Below are 17,974 nucleotides of genomic sequence, written 5' to 3' on the forward strand. Positions count from 1 at the left end.
ATATATATACATACTTTATAACGTCGAAAACACTTCCCTTTACCTGTTCATACTTTTCTAGTATATCCATTAAAAGCGAAAAAATCGAATTTTTGTCAAAAATTCAACATCTTATATTCAGTCAAAAAATTAGGAATGCAAACTAAACTGACTATTTTTTGCAAAAAAAAAAACATGAACATATTTTATGCCTACAACTAGGTACTTCAGGAATTTAAAATGGATGAATTTTCCTGACGAAATTGATCTACACATGCGAGTTTAACGGCTAATTTCTTGAAGATTGACACCAGGCCAACATAATTCAGCAGGTGGCTGCTGGGCGCTAACAGTTTCTTATTGGAAGACAACCGTTAGTTTAGGTTAAGCAGACTAGAGATGGGCAATCGCCTGATCGGCAACAAAGCCCCCGAATATTTTGAAGTGGCACACCTCTAGATAGGCCCTAAAAACTAATCGTTGACCACCTACGAATTTTCCTGCTCGCCTGGTGTTTGAAGTTGAAAAATCGCTAGTTTACTTTAATAAATTAAAAGGATTCGTAACATATTTTCTGTCAAAATGCTGGATTTATGGCTCTCAGACACCAGGCAAACAGAAAACTTAGCAAGTGACAGCTGGTAGCTAAAGGTGAACTTAAATAACTGTTCATTTTCAAAATGGCGTCCCTTTCCATATATCCCCTTCCCCTACTGACCAATAGGAATCTATCACCATGGGAAATAACCGTTACTTGAGGACAAAGCGCAGACTAGAGATGCGCAACTATGGCCGTTTCACGAGTTTGTCACGATATGCACGAAATAAATGTAAAATCCTATGCATTTGCATAGGCCGTGTCAAAAGGAAGCAATTACGAGGTCATCTCCAATTAGCTTCTATTAAACAAATCAGGTGATCGTTTCTCCACCTGCTAAACGTTTATGTTCGCCTGGTGTCTGAATTTAAGAAATCTAGCAATTTGACAATTTTCTCAACGAGCAAATAAAGTCTTTTGGATTTATAATTTCTATAGACTTTTTAATTTGATTGTAGGGGACTTTGATTAAATTTGTCGGGCAATTTTCGATATCAATTACCAGACGAACAGAAAGCGACCTTTGGCCAAGTGATCCTGATCAAGAATATATATAATTTTTGGGGTCGCTTCCTTCTACCTGTTACATACTTTCCGACGGATTAAGTATACCCTTTTACTCTACGAGTCACGGTTATAAATAGGTTTGAATCACTGGATTGAAGTTTATTCAGGTTTTTATGAATCAGCTCTATGAGTCATAAGATCTAAAATTATCAGGATGTTTTGTTATATTATGTGTGATTAATAGTCGTGCATAAGTGTAATTTTTTTAATGGAATTAGTTTACAATAAATTCCCAGAAAGATCAAGAAAATTTTTATTTGAACGCCCGCCAACTCAAATTCTAATCAACGGTTGGCAATGCCGTGCATCTGGTCACACTTTGCCTCCCTCAAAAAGATGGTATTTCTTCACATTCCTCCCGCGATCACCTTTCGTGTAAATTATTAACAAAAAGGAGCAAGATCGGAGCAAATGGCCCAATAATGAGTGATCACATGAAGTGGTTCCACTGCAACCTGTCCCGCGAGGCAGCCGACGAACTTCTCAAGCAAGGTGAGTCCGGAAGAGGGACCCCCATTTCCCTGGACCCACAGATGAGCCTCGCGATGTGGGCGTGGTGGAGCCGAGACTAATGAAGGCTAATGGAAATCGCAATCAACAGGTTACGAGGATGGGACATTTCTGGTGCGGGAGAGCAGCACGGCTTCCGGGGACTTTGTGCTGAGCCTGCTGTGCCAGCAGGAGGTGTGTCACTACCAAGTGCGGCGACATGGCGGCGAGGATGCCTTCTTCTCCATCGACGACAAGGTGCAGACAAAGATCCTGCATGGCCTGGACACCCTGGTGGACTACTACCAGCAGGCAGCCAATGGGCTGCCCACCAAGCTGACGGTGCCCTTGATCCGGGATCCGCCACCGCACAACACCCGCAGCCATGGGGTGACCAATCTGCTGCATCGCGCCACCAGCAAGAACGAGAGCAAGGTGGTCTTCGAGCTGCTCAAGTGCGGCTACCGGAACTTCGATGCCAAGAACCAGGATGGCCAGACGGCACTGCATCTGGCGGCCCTGCACTCGGACGAGGTTATTCTGAAGGAACTGTTGAATGCAAAGGTCCAGGTCAACAGCTCCGACTCCTTTGGCTGCCAGCCATTGCACGTAAGACTCCCCTAATCATATTTCCGTGAAGCTCTCCTAATAATTTCATTCAATTTAATCCCTAGTATGCCGCTCGCTCCAAGCCGGCCAGTTTTATTCGCACCCTAATCGCGGCACAGGCAAATGTCCAGGGCAGAAACATAGAGAACGGCTATGTGCCGCTGCACGAGGCCGCCAAGCACGGCAATCTCGAGGCTGTGCAGGAATTGCTTTTGGCTGAAGCTCCACCGCTGCCCAGGACCAGTTCGGGTGAATTTCCATTTGATCTGGCTAAGGAAGCGGGCCAGACGGCCGTGGAAGAATTTCTGCTCAACTACAAGCTGCCACCAGCAAATACCACACGTGAGCAGTGGTACCATGGCACCCTGACCCGGGACGAGGCTGTGGCCATACTCCAAAAGCATGCCAGGGAGTTACTTGCGAAAGAACCGGGCATAGACACTTCCGGCTGCTTTCTGGTGCGCTACTCCGAGTCGCCGGCGGCCTCTGGATTAGTTCTGACCTTGCTCAGCGATCAGGTAGTCAAGAATTTCCGTATTTCGCAAGCTGATCTCTACCAGAATGGTGTCAAGTTGCAGTCCGGCGGGGTAAGTGTGTCCCAAAATTGTAACGAATTGCCTTTTTAAAGAAGTCTTTGCTTGCAGTCCAAGTTTCTGTACATTGATGACGGCCCATACTGGCCCAGTTTGGAACATCTGATAGCCCACTTCATGCGCTTCTCGTACGGCTTGCCAGTGAGCCTTAAGTTTCCGGTGCCGCCACAGCCCAAGCCGGAGTTGCCCTCGTTCGCCACTATACCTCGATCCATGGTGAAGCCAAAGGCCACTTCGCCAGCAACGCCGCCCACTCCAGTGTCCCCACATTCGCTTCATCAACACCCACATGTGCCCGCCCTGACCATTGCGAAGAAAAAACAGAAGGAGAACAGCAGCTCCATGTTCAATACTCTGCGTCTGACGAGTCCGAAGAAGGCTTTGTTCGACATGAACAGCCTGCGCAAGAGCAAGTCCAAAGGCAAACGCAGCGAGTCCGAGAGCAGTGTGAGTGGTTCAATGGCCAGGACGGAGCAGGAGCTGCAGGCGGCGGCCCCCATGCTGAAGAGCCTATCCTTCTCCACGGAGTTCTCTACCTTCAATGCGGACGGCGGAGCAGTTGCCGCTGGCGGCAGCGAAGTGTACAACGTGCCCAAGAACAACACACCCATTGAGATTGACCTGCCACCCATTGCCCCAAAGACTGAAGCCGAAGTTGAGTATTTCACGAAGAGCGATGTGGTCATCGAGCGGGAGCGTGCTGGCCAGTTGATGACCAATGGTTACCAGCCCACAATGGACGTGCTCACACTGTTGGACCAGCAGATCAAGGCACCAGCCGCGGCCCGTCTCAACTCGGTCGTCTCCACCGCTTCCACGGAGAGTGAGATGGCCAGTTACCTTCATCGCAAGTGCAGCGGCACACCCACCACGCCCAATTCCACCGCCGTGGAGGCGGCCAAGCTAAGGTTCTTCATTGAGCCGGGAAATCTTGTGCTAGACAGCGAGATTGGACACGGGGAATTCGGTTCCGTGCACAGTGGCTGGCTGGTGAGGGAGAGCGCTGGCGGCGAGGAATACCGTATGGAGGTGGCCATCAAGATGCTCAGCGATGAGCACAGCAACAAGCAAGAGTTTCTGCGCGAAGCCTCGGTTATGATGAGGTTGGAGCACAAGTGCATTGTGCGACTGATTGGTATTTCGAAGGGGGAGATGCTTATGATGGTGCAAGAGTTGGCTCCGCTGGGCTCCATGCTGCAGTACCTCCTGGATCACGGTGCTGAGATCTCGGCCAATTCGGAGCTGAAGGTTTGGGCATCGCAGATTGCCTGTGGTAGGTGCTAGCAACCAGACATTCTTTCCATATTTAATTTACTTTTCAATATGTTTACTAGGCATGCACTATCTGGAATCTCAGCATTTTGTGCACCGCGATTTGGCCGCCAGGAATATTCTGCTGACCGCTCGCCACCAGGCCAAGATCAGTGACTTCGGCATGTCGCGTTCTCTGCGGCCTGGCAGCACGGAATACCAGTTCACCCAGGGCGGCCGTTGGCCCATCCGCTGGTACGCCCCGGAAAGCTTCAATCTGGGCATCTTCTCGCACGCCAGCGACGTGTGGTCCTTTGGAGTGACCATCTGGGAGATGTTTTCCCTGGGCGCACCGCCCTACGGCGAAATATCCAATGTGGATGCGATTAAGTTGGTGGACAGTGGAGCGCGTTTGCCGCAGCCCGATCTCTGTCCTGCTTACATCTACGCCGTGATGCAGAGCTGCTGGAAGGAACGACCCAAGGATCGGCCGACCTTCGTTTATCTCACGGAATTCTTCGCCCGCGATCCCGATTACCAGAACCTGCCGGAATTGGTGCAAACGGTTCATATTTAAGCCAGTCCCACCTTGACCCGTTCAAAGTGCAATTTTCAATAGCTATTTCTATGTCGATGTCTCTATTCCGTTTCGTGGCGTATTAAAAGGGAGGACACGCAGACCATGATTGTTATCCCGTATCCTAGTATTCATGTTTATAGATTGTAATATATTTTATAAACAGATGTACAACCAATTTGTGTCAAAAGTAAGCGAACAAGTGCCTTAAAAGTTTTATCATATTAACTTTGTATTCAAGTTTACAAATCTATTACGTTTTATATTGGTTATACGCAATAAAAATATATATTTTTATATAGACTATGATAGAGCCCTTTTCAAGAAGATCTATTGGTCAATATGTCTCGATTCATTAATCCTTATAAACCTACTTTAAGAAAATGATCTTAAATCTGGGATTGGTTTTAATTTTCAATGTTTAAACATTTAATTGCAGTTCTTTTATATAAAACGGGGTAACAAAAGTAAATAGTTTGCTTGTAAAACGCTTAAATACTAGGTTAGTAATATGGTTTCTTGGAAAAACTAAATCTATATTAGGGCATTCGTGAAACTACAGAAAGGATAATCTTTTTTTTTTGTTTTTTTTTCGAGCTAACACAACAGGAATCATGCTGACCCGTTTATTGCCTGCTTCACATTTGAGGCGCTGACGAGCTTCAGGGCGCCCAGGATGCCATTCAGGTTCTCCTCGTTGTAGGGTTTTCCCTGGAGTGGAGTGACCACCGGGACGAGCTGATCGCTCTGCGGCAGCTGGATGCCAATCTCCTTCATTAATCCCTATAAGATGAGCAATGGTTAGGGGGAATATTAATTATTAAAAGAATGATCTTACGGCCTCCACTTCCACGCTCAGTTTAAGCTTCATGTCCTGCTCATCGCCCTTGACCTCGAGATCCTTCTGCACCGTGAACTTGGGCGTCTTGCCGATGACCCAGTCCCAGGAGCTGTAGTTGGAGCGCAGTTCCTCGATGCCGGGGAACCATTTCTCCGTGGGATTAATCAGCTGAAAGCCACGCTGCTTCATTGTCTGCGTGCTGCCGCCATCTTCCAGCGTGGTGGCCGCCGTCCTCAGATACTCGTAGCCCACGGCGGAGCGCAGCTGGGAAACGTTCACCATACGATTGACATCCACAAGATTACGTATCTGCGACGGCACCGAAGCAGTCGCACGGCTAATGTAATTGGCCGGCTCCCGCACCAGAGATTCGCCCAGATGCAGCTTGTTGGCGCTGGCCAGGATGGTGCAGTGGTGGTACGAGTTCGGGTGTCCCAACTTGGCCGCCGTCCCGGAAATCTGTAATTGAGCAAGGGCGAATCAGTTAAATGGGCAACAAAGACCAGATGCACAGCCCCAGCTGTGGGTAAAGTGGGCTGACGCTTGTTTTTGGGGTCAGCAAGGGGTCGCCCCATTCCCTGATAACAGCCAGTCAATTGCCAACGCTCCTCCTCACCTTTTTGTTCCTCACGACTATGTCGTCGCGCTCATTGATCTCCGCCTTGATGGCCCACTCGCGGAACAAGGCCCTGGTCACGATGTTCAGGTTGTACTTGCGATCGTAGCGCTCGCGGGGCGAGAAGAAGGTGCAGTTGAGGTTACCCAGATCATGGTACACTGCTCCGCCACCGCTATTACGGCGGGCAAGGGTGATGCCACGCTCCACCAGCCGCGAGACATTGGCCTCGGTGAAGGGGTTCTGGTGGCGTCCAATCACCACGCACGGATCGTTGGCCCACAGCAGCAGCACATGGTGGTGGCTAAAGTCAAAGTTCTTGTACAGCCAATCCTCCAGAGCCAGATTGGTGAAGACATCGCTGGACTGCGAGATGAACACGGACTTCTTGATCTCCGAATCGGGCACTACGGGTGGGGGTTGGCGCTTGGCCTTCCTGATCTCCTGTTGACCAGCTGAAGCAGGGGGCTCCACTGGTGCTCCGCCAGAGGCCAGGCGGGTGAGGAGCAGCCGCAGCTGGCTGGAATTGCGACGCAGCAGCCTGCTCATGGCTGAGACAAGGAAGTATGAAGTGTGCGGCGTGTGAATTCTGTTGCCAGGTGAACTGAGAGGCAATGCACTTGCAAGCGAAACAAGGTCAATGGTGTCGAAAAAACTCTCTTGACGGGTTGGTTGGTCTCTACGGTTCTCTGCCTGGTTCTGTGTGTGCTCTTCTTTAGGTTATGTGTGGTGTTTTCTTCTTTTTTTTTTGGGGGGGGCTACTATCTATTCGTTTTGGTTTTAAATGGCTTTGGTCGCTCTGGACTTTAGACTGTGGCGGTGCGGCTGGTCCGGGATGTGTTTGCAGCCACGGAGCTGGCGGAGATTAGGTATTCGTGCAGGGCGGGCGTCTGATGGAGCCACTTCCAGGTTTGGTGCAGACCACAGACACGCTTGCGGAGACCCAGACAGTCCTTGTTGGCACAGTTCACTGGCATACTACGCCTCACACCCATCCAGGTGGGGGGATACAACGGATCCGGTGTTTACGGGGGGCCGCAGAGATACGGGGCCCTATGGATATGGTTGCTGGCTGCCAAAGGGTTCTTTCAGCTGATACGGAAATTTTCCACTCTTTGTTCGCGATGAAGGGGCGCGCGCGGGGAGGCGGTTGATCACGGGTGGGCGGGGGTAGTATAATATACTTATACCACAAACAAACAGAGGAGGCGATCGAAAAGCAGCTGCGCGTGTGAAAACCGAGCACGAACGATTGAATCGGTTTCGGATGAGCAACTCTTGTTCTTCCTCGCAGGCCCCTCAAATGCCATTCACAGCGATCGACCAAAAGCTCCAGCATGTACATATGTTTTTTTTTAAACAAAGGCATTCTGGCGCCGCTAATAATTTCATTTCATTTTAATCATTTTAATTCGAAATTGAATAATTTACGCTAAACATGTGTGATATTTGAGTGACGTCTAAAACATTAGTGTTTATTTTACAAGCAGCACACTGCGGGGGGCCCTCTAGTTGGGAATACCCCCATTGTTGATGTAGGCCGCCTCCTCGGGATCGATGGGCTTGCGTGCAAACCGCGCCGGCAACTCGTAATCCTCGATTGCTGGTCCTCCGGCCAACTAAATAACAAAGAATACAGAATTGTTTATTATGCCAACCAGTAGTCCTGATATCGTAGTTAATGAAATGGGCTGGGTTAACCTTTTTGCCTCCTGCTGGCTGGGAACTTGCCTGCTGGTGTGCGGACTGTGCTCCCGGCGCACCCACTCCACCCTTGCGGAAGTGGATGAGCGGTACGCGCTTGGCCAGGGTAACGAGCGTTGGGCGAACCATTACAAAAAACAATTTAGTTTCTACCGAATTCCAAGGAAAAAGGTAAAAGTTACGTCAATAACAGCTGACTATAAACTCCCAGCAGTGATGCCAGATCGTTACACTTTCTGGCCAACGGCAGACCTTTCGATATCGAAACGTCTGTGCTCCCTGTGAATGGCAAAGCGGACAAGAGGAAGCAGAGAAAAAACTATTTTGGTTTTGGTTAAACATTTAAATTTGATATAATCTAAACGAATAATGGATAATAGACCGCCGGCTGTCGAGGCGTTTAACTGCGGAGCGGATTACTCCGATATTTGGCTGGCCAGAGCCTTAGCCTAGAACTGGGAAGGCAAAGCCGAAATATATACAAACAAATTGCAATTGCGGCTTACAAAAACACACAACAAAAGGCATTTGTAAGGGTTTTTCTAGTAATTTTTATTAATTATTTAGTTTATATGAGATTTTAAATCGTCCTTAATCAATTTCCAGGCAGCAAAGTCAACGGAGGAGGTTTCTGGGTACCACACAGCTCTGCCCCTATAAAACCAAACATATATGGTTGCGGGAATCCTTTAGCATAAATAATATAAGCTACTTACCATGAACGCTGCTGGAGGAGGCAATGGACCCCAGGCGGCAGCGGTGGCAGGAGGCAACAGCGGTCTTAGCAGTAATGCGCTCTTAGCCACGGCTTCCGCAGCAACCACGATGCCCATGGCCCAGCTGGCGGACGGCTGGCTGGAACTAGAGTCCGACCCTGGTCTCTTCACCCTGCTACTCAAGGATTTCGGCTGTAATTAGTAACAAATCACCCTCCCACATATTCTCCTAATACACCTTTATCCACTACAGGTCACGATGTCCAGGTGGAGGAGGTGTACGACCTACAGAAACCCATCGAGAGCCCCTATGGTTTCATTTTCCTCTTTCGCTGGATCGAAGAGCGGCGTGCCAGGCGCAAAATCGTGGAGACAACGGCGGAGATATTCGTCAAGGATGAGGAGGCCATTTCCAGCATTTTCTTTGCTCAGCAAGTGGTGCCCAATAGCTGTGCCACCCACGCCCTACTCTCCGTGCTCCTGAACTGCAACGAGAACAACCTGCAGCTGGGCGACACACTCAGTCGGCTGAAAGCCCACACCAAGGGCATGAGTCCGGAGAACAAGGGACTGGCCATTGGCAACACACCCGAACTGGCTTGTGCCCACAACTCCCACGCAATGCCGCAGGCGCGTCGTCGACTGGAGCGAACAGGAGCTGGTGTCTCCAGTTGCCGCTTCACCGGAGAGGCATTTCACTTCGTTAGCTTTGTGCCCATCAACGGACAGCTGTTTGAGCTGGATGGTCTGAAACCGTATCCCATGAATCACGGCGGATGGGAGGATAGCGAGGATTGGACGGACAAGTTCCGCCGTGTGATGGCAGAGCGACTGGGAATAGCCACTGGGGAACAGGATATACGCTTCAACCTCATGGCCGTGGTGCCGGACAGGCGGATTGCCATAACCCATAAGCTCAAAATGCTGCGCACCAACCAGGCCATCGTGTCCGGGACCCTGCAGAAACTACTGAAGGCCGACGAGCAGGGCGAATCGGGGAACGGAGACTCACAACGTCCGGATACTCCCACCACATTGCTGGAGCCGAGCGCCTTTACCGCGCGGGATCTGCAGTCGCTGCTCAAGAACCTGGACACCGAGATAGCCATTAATGAACAGCACCTGGCCGACGAGAATGATCGGAGACATATGTTCAAGGTGGACGCCAGTCGACGCACTCACAACTACGACAAGTTCATCTGCACCTTCCTCTCCATGCTGGCGCATCAGGGTGTTCTGGGCGAGCTGGTCAGCCAGCATCTGTTGCCGTCGAAGAAGATCAGTGGCCAAGGCGCCGCCAATCGGATCAGCAAGCAGAACAGCACTTCGAATGCGGGCGGCAGCACCGCAGGAGCCGGTGGAACCACGCCCAAAACTCAGCAACAGGCGACGGCGGCTAAAAATGGCAAGTCGCCCAATAAAACGCCGGGCAGGAGGCGGAAGGGACGCAACAAGTGCAGAAAGCGGAAGTAGACTACATAGAAGTTGTACATGTTTTTAAGAATACAGTTTGCATTTCTAAGACTACTCATTCCAGTATTGTTTTACTACAATTGCCCCACCAGTAACTAACTTACTTATAAGTTTGGATAAGTTTAGCTTTAGTGCCATCCCAGGACATTCGCCGCTTCTTCAAATACGAACTCATCTTGGCAGCTTCTTCATTTTTATTTGATCGCAATTCGACCTTTTTAATAATAAAAAACCACTTTGTTCGTATGAATAAATGTTCTCACGGTCCTTGACACACCAAGGACCCAAAAGTGTATGCATTACATATGAATAATATATATATTTTCTGATATATATCTATATGATAGTTGTATAACAAAAACGTAATCATTCAATAATTCTTCTGGTTTCATTTTCCAATCGGGCGAATCTTAACGTTATTGTAAAATATTTAGTTGCACTCGTTGTAAAGTTGATTCAACAGAAAACAATGCATAAAATTATGTGCAATCGATTACAAACTATAAAAGGCATTTGACGGGTTTGCAAATGGTTAACAAAACATATATGTGTATGAGCTAGACGACTTTTCGTGTTTAAAAACAGGTCAACTTTCTGTTATAGCTGGGTTTCTGGGTGATATCGGGTCGTTTGGATAAGGATGCTTAATAGTGTTGCTGATAGTTTGCTTGACTAAGCCTAAAAGTATTTTATTGGCCTAAGCCACAAATGGCTTTAGGTCCTTCTATGCGTATTCTTAAATACGACGCGATGCGATGTGTGTGAGCAGTACAAGAGCAGCCTTTAAGAAAAAACATATACAATTATGTTTTATTACGATGTGGGTTGTTGTTGCTGTTGTTGATGATGTTGCAATTGTTAGGTTGTCATTGCTGTAGTAGTTCAAAACGTAGGTGTTTCAATTTTGCTCAGTCCCAAAATACGATTAACGGATACGACGACAATGCAACGAACAGGCGGCAAATTTTGTGACTGGTTGGGATTTCAATTGTTTAACTTTGCCGCTGGAGTGTTCAACTTGAAGTCGCCTCAGTGGTTGTGGCCTTCTCCCCGTTCGTTAGCTGCGTGCCTGCTGCTGCCTGCTCCTTGACTTCCTTCGGCTCTCCCTCCTCGGCCTCACCATTATTGTTGGCAGCGGCCACAATGGATTTGATGGCATCATTAACCTCGCTTTCGGCGCTGTTGGCCTTGAAATGCTTCTCAATTTCGCTGCGCACCTTGACAATGTCTTTTTGGCTGTATTCAATAGAGGAACAAGTTAGAAAGGCACTCAAGAGGTAAGCCATTGCGAAACCTCACCTTATCTGCACGAACAGAATGCCATTGATTGTGTTCAGCATGTCCAGCACAGAGCCCATCGAGGGTGGTGTGATGTGGATGGGTGGCAGGTCACTGGTCAGCTTGCCACTGGAATAGATGTCATTCATCTTGCGCTGCAGCAGCACAGCCTGCTGGGTCAGGAGGCGCAGGCACTCGGCGGAGTCCCGGGTCTTCTCGTGCTTCTCGCCAAGCTGTTAAAAAATATACCACTTAACTTTGTTTACGCAGACAAAGTTTAGACTTCACCTACCTGTGACTTGTAAATAGAGTAGGTTTCCTTCTCGTTGTTCAAGGCCGAGCGGAAGTCACCCATGCAGGACTGGGTGCGGGCCATCAGGTGATAGCTGACTGCCACATGCATGGCCTTGTTGCCGAAGTATTTGAGGTTCAGCTTAAGGGCATGCTCGATAAACCGCAGCGACAACTCGTATTCACCCAGCGCATGCAAAATCAAACTTATGTTGCTCTGAAAGTGACATATATGCCGGGTTATTAACACTATCTTCTGAACTAATGGCTGAACTTACATCAATCAGTGCCACCTCGGGGTGATCTTCACCGCAGATAAGCACCATCAGATAGCGAGCTCTGTACAGCAGCTTGAGGGACATGCCGACATGTCCGTTAGCAAATGAATACAGTGATAAGTGTGTCTGCAAGAATAACCAAATTAATATTTAAACATTTATAGTGTAACCATGGTACTTACGTATTCCAAAATGGTCGACGGATGGTCAATGCCGTTCACCCGCTCGCTCATGATCACTGCTCGCTGCTGGATGGCCAGAGCATCTTGGGCATCGCCCAGCAGGTAACTGAGCCTGGCCAGCATCCGCAGGCAGGATCCGTTCTCCTGGTGCATCGCCCCAAAGACGTTGTTCAGCAGGTTGAGTGCCTCGCTAATCAGCTCGTAGCCCTCCTTGAACATGCCCTGCTGGATCTTGGCCTGGCCCGTGGTGTAGAAGTTGTAGGCGTCTGTTGCCCGTGGGCTAATATGCTTCACCACCGGGAACACGTTGACGATATCGTCGTCGCCAAAGGTTGGCTTGTGCTTGGACTCGAAGTTGTACTCGCGCAGCAGCACCTGAATGCCAACCTTCAAGCAGAAGGCGCGCAGTAGGCTGATCCGCAGGATGCCGAACTTGGTCACAGCGCTGTCGATCGAGTCGCAATCCAGCTCCCAGTCCCAGTAGGCCTTGGCCTCGCGCCGGATCTGCTGCCACAGGGATCGGGGCGTCACCAGGGTCCAATCGGAAGCGGTTGAGGCATTGGAGGAACCGGACGAGCTGCCGTTTTGATTGCCAGACGCCTGCTGTTGCTGCTGACCCTTTCCGCCCTTTGAGGACTTGTGCTTGTTGTGCTTGCCGCCGTTGCCGCGTTTCTTGTGCGCCTCCTCGCTGCTCACGGCCGGATTGACGGGTCCGTTGGTCAGCAGACAGTTAAGGAAGTGGCTGATGGCGGCCGACAGGTGCAGCGGCTCTGTGTTCTGCATGTAGGTGTAGTAGATGTGCTTGGTGGCCCGCACAATCAGCTCGAGGATGGCGATCCTGTACAGGTAGTCCATGCGCGGCATCTGGCCCAACATTTTGATAACCTTGCCCAAGTAGCGCACATTTATGCCGTGGCTGTGCAGGGATTCCGTCAGACTCTGGCCATCGATCGGTGGCGAGGAGTGGGCCAGGTGCTCCTTGATGAAGGCGGGAATCTGCTTGAGGACCAGGAACTCGGCGGCTTCCTGGACGAGAACCTTCTGCTTGGCCAGAGAGCTGCAGGTGCCCTCCTCGCCATCCACGTGACGAATGCCGGGAGAGAACACATCGGGGTTGAAACGGAAGTCGAACTCCTTCTCCTTGAGCGAGCCAACGGCGGCGCAGGCCCGTTTAACCACCTCGGCAGCTTGCACCTCGTTGGAGGTGGCCACATTAGACTGTGCCTCCCGGATGGCGTTAACCATGGCCTCGGCGGTCTTTGTGTCGCTGGAAGTGGGCTTCTCCTCCTTCTCTTCCTTCTTCTCCTCCTGGTCATCTGTCTTTTCAGCTCCGTTTACCTTAGCTTCCGCCTCGACTCCTTCAATGGCGGGCACTGCCTTCTCCTCCACCTTCTCAGATTGTTTCTTGGCATTGAGCTGCTGGAGATGCACGGCGGCAATTCGGATGAAGCTCACATAGCGATCCTCGATGAAGGCTTCGAGCAGCTCTTGGCGCAAGCAGCACAGCTTGTGCCGGTGCTCGATGGGGAAACCCATATCGGCAAGTTCCTTGCTTATCTTAACATCCTGAAGCTTCAGGAAGTTCACGTCTGGCGGGAAGGTGCGCAACAGGTCGAGGATGTAGTGCCTGCCATCGTTGCCGATGATGCCCTTGCACTCCACCGAGGAGCACAGCTCTACGGGCTCATCTCGCTCGTTAAGCACCGCGTGCGGCAGGATCTTCAAGTGCTTTCCCGCCTGTCGCAGAAGTTCCAAGTACTTGGGATGACTCAGCACCGTCTTGCCAAAGTCAATGGAGCCGTAGACAACGCTCTGCTCCTGCTCCCGCTCCAGAATCCCGGGGATAATGGACTGTGCGGTGACACGGTAGCCGCGATAATCGATCACCACGGTTCCCAGTGTGTACAGTCCTTCCACATCCACGGCGTTGTAGACCCGCACACCGTGCAGATCGTAACGCGGGGCAACAAAGGCAGCTGCGTCGCCGCCCAACTCCTTGTAGTGGTCCCTTACATCGAAGCCCAGCGAGAAGAAAATGTTGTTCCAGATGAACATCTGCATCTTGGAGTCCTCGCCGGGATTGATGGCCAGCACGTTGCCGTCGATAACGGCCATGGCCCCCCTCGTGGCGGCGGTCACGAAGTCCCCGTGCACTTTGAAGATGGCGCGCTCGCGCAGCAAGCGCTCTGGCAGTGTCTTGCGTGGCAGTTCCCGCGTCGTCTGCAGCTCCTCGTTCCAGTCGCGTGTCTGTCCGGGGATGTGCTCCTCATAGCTGTGGAATTAGAGGAACAATGTAAAATGTATTAGAATACTATGATTATCAAACATCTATAGATGCTATCTACCTTATGCTATCTACTTTCTGTTATCCTACTAGATAACAGAAAAATAATCCTTATTAAGGTATCCCTAAATATATTAACCAATGTATTATAGATAAACTTTAATGGAATGAGATCAGGTTTTTTAAGTACTTTATTTAGTGCTACATAGTATAAAAATCTTGATTCACAGGAATCTCTATAATGGCTTTTAAGAGCACAAGGCATAGACAAAACTTACCCCAACTTGGAACTAAACGCATCCTCGGCGCGAATGGCGTCCACCGTGTGCTCCAGGGTGGGCGATGCCCACTGGTACACCTGGTAGGGCGTGGCCACCCGCTCGAAGGCGTGGCGCATGGTGCGTCGCTTCTGTATGGTCTGGAAGGCACGTCGGAACGATGGTGATATGTGGGAGAGCAGATCGATCAGCGAGTGGCTGAGGTGGCTGGGATTGTCGGGTTTCGGGTTGAAGGTGTCGTCCGTCGACTGGTTGATGTAAAAGCCTTTGGAGCAGGCGGAGATGTGGAAGCGTTTCTCCTCCATGGTGACAACGTACAGATACATGAGGTCGCCGTGCAGCTTGCGGGGACCAGGTGGCGGATTCCAGGCGGATGTAGTGAGTACCTTAAGAGCCTGCGGTCCCTTTGCGTTCTTCACATTGGGATGCAGTGGCAACAGTGGCGGTTCGTACACTCCCGGAGTCACATACTCCGGCGGCGTGCAGTCCACAGAGTCCGGTCTCGTCTTCTTCTTATCCAACAAATCGCCCTGCGTGATCGTGTTCAAGTAGGTCAGCGAAGTGCAGTCGATGCCATTGTAAGCGTCCGCCGGATCAAGGTTCTTGAGAAGATCGCGCACATGGCGCACATGGATGCGGGCCTCCCGCATGGTGTACGGCTCCTCTACCACCTTGATGGTGGAGCCCTGCTCCAGTTGCTCGATTGTCTTAAGCTCGGCGAAATTATCCAGCGTCACGTTGTCCAGCTGCAGCGAGAAGCAGGTGCGATGGCAGGTCTCCTCGCGGTCCATCAGCAGCTGGTGGATTTCCTGCACCAGCTCCATGCTCGACAGCTGGACGCAGAGCAGGTCTGCGCCGGGACTGCTGATGTTGACCGTGATACCAACGTCGTGCAGGGCGTCCAGATCGATGTCCTCACCATCCGCCTCCGGATTAGGAGCTCCGCCGGCCTCCGCCTTCTCCACATTGGCATTGGCATCGCCATCCTCTCCAGCTGCCTTCTCGGCATGTCCGTTGCTCAGAGCGGCTTCCACGGGTTCAGCAGTGGGTTCGGTCGGGCTTTTGTTGCGGTTCTTCTTGCCTGCAAAGGGGCAAAAAACGTAATTTGTTAGTCAATATTAGGATAGGCATCTGGAGCAGAGCATTGTATAACATATTCGATGAATGGGGAAACATGAACTTTGGACCGGCTTTTATACAAATGACTTCAGCAAGAATCTTCTACGAATATATATATATGTATCTTTATTTTAGACGACGACAGTTGGGCTAGAATTCCATAATTTCTAGGCCCAAGGGCAAATATATTATGTTAGACTTGTTTTCATTAGTTTCAACCTCTTTTTTACTTCCAGAATTAAGTTAATACTTTTATATTTATATTATTTTATTATTATTATTTTATTTCAACCGGAACCCTTTTTTGAAAGAACTAAAACACTGAAAATTTTTGTATAGTCTAGTTGTTAGAAACATTTTAACCGACTGTTGTAAGATCATTATGAAATATATATTATCTGTACTTTCTGCTTTTTTTTACTTTTATTACTCGAATAAGTGCTTGATTTTTAAGATTACTGGTACTTCAGAGGGTATAAAAGTTTTTTTTAAATATATTTAAAATAAACTTTAAACTCTTCTCTTGTTAGTGAGCTGAAAAAAGTATACTCAATTATGTAAATCAAGTGGCCTAAATTTAAATGAATTTCCCACATCTGTCCCATATTTTCGTCGTAACTTCTATCTTCGATTTTTACATAACAACACCGCATGTTCGCATACTTCTCCCCCTCACTGTGTCTGTGTTCGCCGGCACAGAACATACAACAAAACAGCAGAAAAACAAACAGAAAGAGGAAAGCAGGCTGATAAGGCCAAAGGGGCCGGGTTCGATGGATCGTTCGGAGTCCGTACTCCCAACGAATAATCCAATCTCTCTTTCCGATCTCTCAGAGAAATAGGCTTAGCACGGCCATGCTAATTTCAACAGTCATATACTAAATTACAGCACTGTGCGAGAGATAATGAGAGTGCGAGAGAGCGGAGAAAGCAAAAGTGATAAGTACAATGTACATTAACCGCAAGAGAGCGAGGAAGAGAGGGTGGGAGAGATTAACTCTTCTGTGACTGAGAGTGCGATGCGATGCGTCTGGCGGATAGAAAACATGATTTACATAATTGTCAAGCGATTTGCGTGTGTTAAGTGCATGCATTTCGGGCCGTGCACGTGTTAATTGTAGGTTAAATGCAACAAGAAATCCGCCCGGGGGGTTAATGAACATTTCGCCGCCGTCGCCGGGTTAATAACATGTGCGTTGCCATGCCAAGAGAGTGGGAGAGTGGGACAGAGAGCAACACACTTGCAGCTCTCGCACACGCACTAAACTCCAATACACCTACATAAGTACTTCTACAATTGCAATTGTAACGCACGCGGTTTCTAGAGGGGGGCGGGGGGTGGCCGGGCAGGGAAGGGGCTGAAAAGGGGGGCGGAGGGGCGGCCATAGACAACGGGCGCCGCTTTTAAAGCATTATAGGGGAGAAAAAGGCCATTACGTAATGTTAAAATTGTTATGTGATTGGCTTTTGCGGCAAATAAAATATTGAGGCAGTTTCCTAGGCAGCGCAGCGAAAAGGGGGTGATTTGGGGGGAGCCCATATGCATGGGCGTGGGCGGGGGCGGAAAGTTGAACGCACCTTTCTTCTTCGCAGCCGGACCGTCGACAGCCGTGCCATTGCCATTGACCAAGTTCTGATTTTGATTCTGCTGATTCGAATTCGGATTCTGATTCTTTTTGCCGCCGGCCGTGTTGTTGTTCTCCTTGGCCTTGCCGCTGCTCTTTGTTGTTGCCGTATCGCCCGCGGCTATGTTCTTCGCCTCCGTCTCAAGCGCCATGCTAACTGCTCCTGTTCTGCTGTTCCCGTTCCCTCGACTCACACCTGCAACAACTCAACACACAGCGTTCACGTTTCTTCTTCTCGGGGCCCGTCCGTCCGTGTTACACAACTCTAACCGCTCGCCGAGTTCGGGATTTCGATACGATTTCGAGTGTCTTTCTGGTCGATTGCGAACGTGGTTGTTGTTTGGCTTTGGCTAACGATCCCGTACGCATCTATGACAAGTGGCTCTTTGGTAGTCCTGTTCTTTTCAGCACATTACTTATCGAGGATTATAATTCGGCCGATCCGATCCGCTAAAAAATAACGCGTTTGTTGACGGCTGAGAGTGTGGCCCACGGCTGAAAGTTCAAAAATACCGCTGGAAAGGGCCTGTGGCCTGATTGCATTTGGTATTTCTGTGGTATTTTGTATAGTATTTGTGGTCTGGTAGCTAGGGATGGGAGTGAAAAGCGTGACACGCTGGTCGTCC

The 17,974-nt window shown here is 49.6% G+C and overlaps 6 protein-coding genes across 7 annotated transcripts; 2 read left to right on the top strand and 4 right to left on the bottom strand.

Annotated features, from left to right (window-relative positions):
• The first annotated feature begins 1,566 nt into the window (after nt 1–1,566).
• On the top strand, nt 1,567–4,969 carry LOC119549261 (tyrosine-protein kinase Shark). The gene is made up of 5 exons (XM_037857170.1): nt 1,567–1,636; nt 1,746–2,242; nt 2,308–2,829; nt 2,887–4,108; nt 4,170–4,969. Exons 1-5 carry the CDS (start codon nt 1,567–1,569, stop codon nt 4,661–4,663), a joined length of 2,805 nt encoding a protein of 934 aa, XP_037713098.1. The 3' UTR covers nt 4,664–4,969.
• A 99-nt stretch (nt 4,970–5,068) lies between these two features.
• LOC119549265 (lipoyltransferase 1, mitochondrial) lies at nt 5,069–6,708 on the bottom strand. Its single transcript, XM_037857173.1, has 3 exons — nt 6,121–6,708; nt 5,502–5,963; nt 5,069–5,446 (listed from the first exon to the last, which is right to left on the bottom strand). The coding sequence occupies exons 1-3, from the start codon at nt 6,667–6,669 to the stop codon at nt 5,276–5,278; spliced, it is 1,182 nt and encodes a 393-aa protein (XP_037713101.1). The 5' UTR covers nt 6,670–6,708; the 3' UTR covers nt 5,069–5,275.
• Nucleotides 6,709–6,870: 162 nt separating this feature from the next.
• Nucleotides 6,871–7,365, bottom strand: LOC119549268. Its single transcript, XM_037857179.1, has one exon. The coding sequence runs from the start codon at nt 7,113–7,115 to the stop codon at nt 6,927–6,929; it is 189 nt and encodes a 62-aa protein (XP_037713107.1). The 5' UTR covers nt 7,116–7,365; the 3' UTR covers nt 6,871–6,926.
• A 126-nt stretch (nt 7,366–7,491) lies between these two features.
• Nucleotides 7,492–8,051, bottom strand: LOC119549267. Of its 2 annotated transcripts, none has more exons than XM_037857177.1 (2): nt 7,822–8,051; nt 7,492–7,739 (listed from the first exon to the last, which is right to left on the bottom strand). In XM_037857177.1, the coding sequence occupies exons 1-2, from the start codon at nt 7,951–7,953 to the stop codon at nt 7,629–7,631; spliced, it is 243 nt and encodes an 80-aa protein (XP_037713105.1). In that variant the 5' UTR covers nt 7,954–8,051; the 3' UTR covers nt 7,492–7,628. The 2 variants fall into 2 exon arrangements, with proteins under 2 accessions (XP_037713105.1, XP_037713106.1); XM_037857178.1 differs by having other exon boundaries at nt 7,501–7,739; nt 7,852–8,044.
• A 2-nt stretch (nt 8,052–8,053) lies between these two features.
• LOC119549263 (ubiquitin carboxyl-terminal hydrolase calypso) lies at nt 8,054–10,067 on the top strand. The gene is made up of 3 exons (XM_037857171.1): nt 8,054–8,354; nt 8,431–8,734; nt 8,794–10,067. Exons 2-3 carry the CDS (start codon nt 8,542–8,544, stop codon nt 10,011–10,013), a joined length of 1,413 nt encoding a protein of 470 aa, XP_037713099.1. The 5' UTR covers nt 8,054–8,354; nt 8,431–8,541; the 3' UTR covers nt 10,014–10,067.
• A 245-nt stretch (nt 10,068–10,312) lies between these two features.
• Nucleotides 10,313–17,855, bottom strand: LOC119549260 (protein clueless). The gene is made up of 7 exons (XM_037857169.1): nt 17,302–17,855; nt 14,605–15,685; nt 12,043–14,314; nt 11,861–11,986; nt 11,584–11,799; nt 11,313–11,524; nt 10,313–11,249 (listed from the first exon to the last, which is right to left on the bottom strand). The coding sequence occupies exons 1-7, from the start codon at nt 17,498–17,500 to the stop codon at nt 11,027–11,029; spliced, it is 4,329 nt and encodes a 1,442-aa protein (XP_037713097.1). The 5' UTR covers nt 17,501–17,855; the 3' UTR covers nt 10,313–11,026.
• Between the last annotated feature and the right edge of the window lie 119 nt (nt 17,856–17,974).

This window comes from Drosophila subpulchrella, chromosome 2R, assembly GCF_014743375.2.
Source record: "Drosophila subpulchrella strain 33 F10 #4 breed RU33 chromosome 2R, RU_Dsub_v1.1 Primary Assembly, whole genome shotgun sequence".
In the NCBI taxonomy this organism is placed as follows: domain Eukaryota; kingdom Metazoa; phylum Arthropoda; class Insecta; order Diptera; family Drosophilidae; genus Drosophila; species Drosophila subpulchrella.

Coding starts and splice junctions, on each gene's coding strand:
- LOC119549261 (XM_037857170.1), top strand. CDS start 1,567: ATGAGTGATCACATGAAGTGGTTCCACTGCAACCTGTCCCGCGAGGCA. Junction 2,243..2,307: donor TTGGCTGCCAGCCATTGCAC/GTAAGACTCCCC, acceptor TTTAATCCCTAG/TATGCCGCTCGCTCCAAGCC. Junction 2,830..2,886: donor TCAAGTTGCAGTCCGGCGGG/GTAAGTGTGTCC, acceptor CTTTGCTTGCAG/TCCAAGTTTCTGTACATTGA.
- LOC119549260 (XM_037857169.1), bottom strand. CDS start 17,500: ATGGCGCTTGAGACGGAGGCGAAGAACATAGCCGCGGGCGATACGGCA. Junction 11,987..12,042: donor CGTCGACCATTTTGGAATAC/GTAAGTACCATG, acceptor TTATTCTTGCAG/ACACACTTATCACTGTATTC. Junction 11,250..11,312: donor ATTCTGTTCGTGCAGATAAG/GTGAGGTTTCGC, acceptor TATTGAATACAG/CCAAAAAGACATTGTCAAGG.
- LOC119549263 (XM_037857171.1), top strand. CDS start 8,542: ATGAACGCTGCTGGAGGAGGCAATGGACCCCAGGCGGCAGCGGTGGCA. Junction 8,735..8,793: donor GCTACTCAAGGATTTCGGCT/GTAATTAGTAAC, acceptor TATCCACTACAG/GTCACGATGTCCAGGTGGAG.
- LOC119549268 (XM_037857179.1), bottom strand. CDS start 7,115: ATGGGTGTGAGGCGTAGTATGCCAGTGAACTGTGCCAACAAGGACTGT.
- LOC119549267 (XM_037857177.1), bottom strand. CDS start 7,953: ATGGTTCGCCCAACGCTCGTTACCCTGGCCAAGCGCGTACCGCTCATC. Junction 7,740..7,821: donor AGCCAGCAGGAGGCAAAAAG/GTTAACCCAGCC, acceptor TTTGTTATTTAG/TTGGCCGGAGGACCAGCAAT.
- LOC119549265 (XM_037857173.1), bottom strand. CDS start 6,669: ATGAGCAGGCTGCTGCGTCGCAATTCCAGCCAGCTGCGGCTGCTCCTC. Junction 5,964..6,120: donor TAGTCGTGAGGAACAAAAAG/GTGAGGAGGAGC, acceptor GCTCAATTACAG/ATTTCCGGGACGGCGGCCAA. Junction 5,447..5,501: donor TGAGCGTGGAAGTGGAGGCC/GTAAGATCATTC, acceptor CTCATCTTATAG/GGATTAATGAAGGAGATTGG.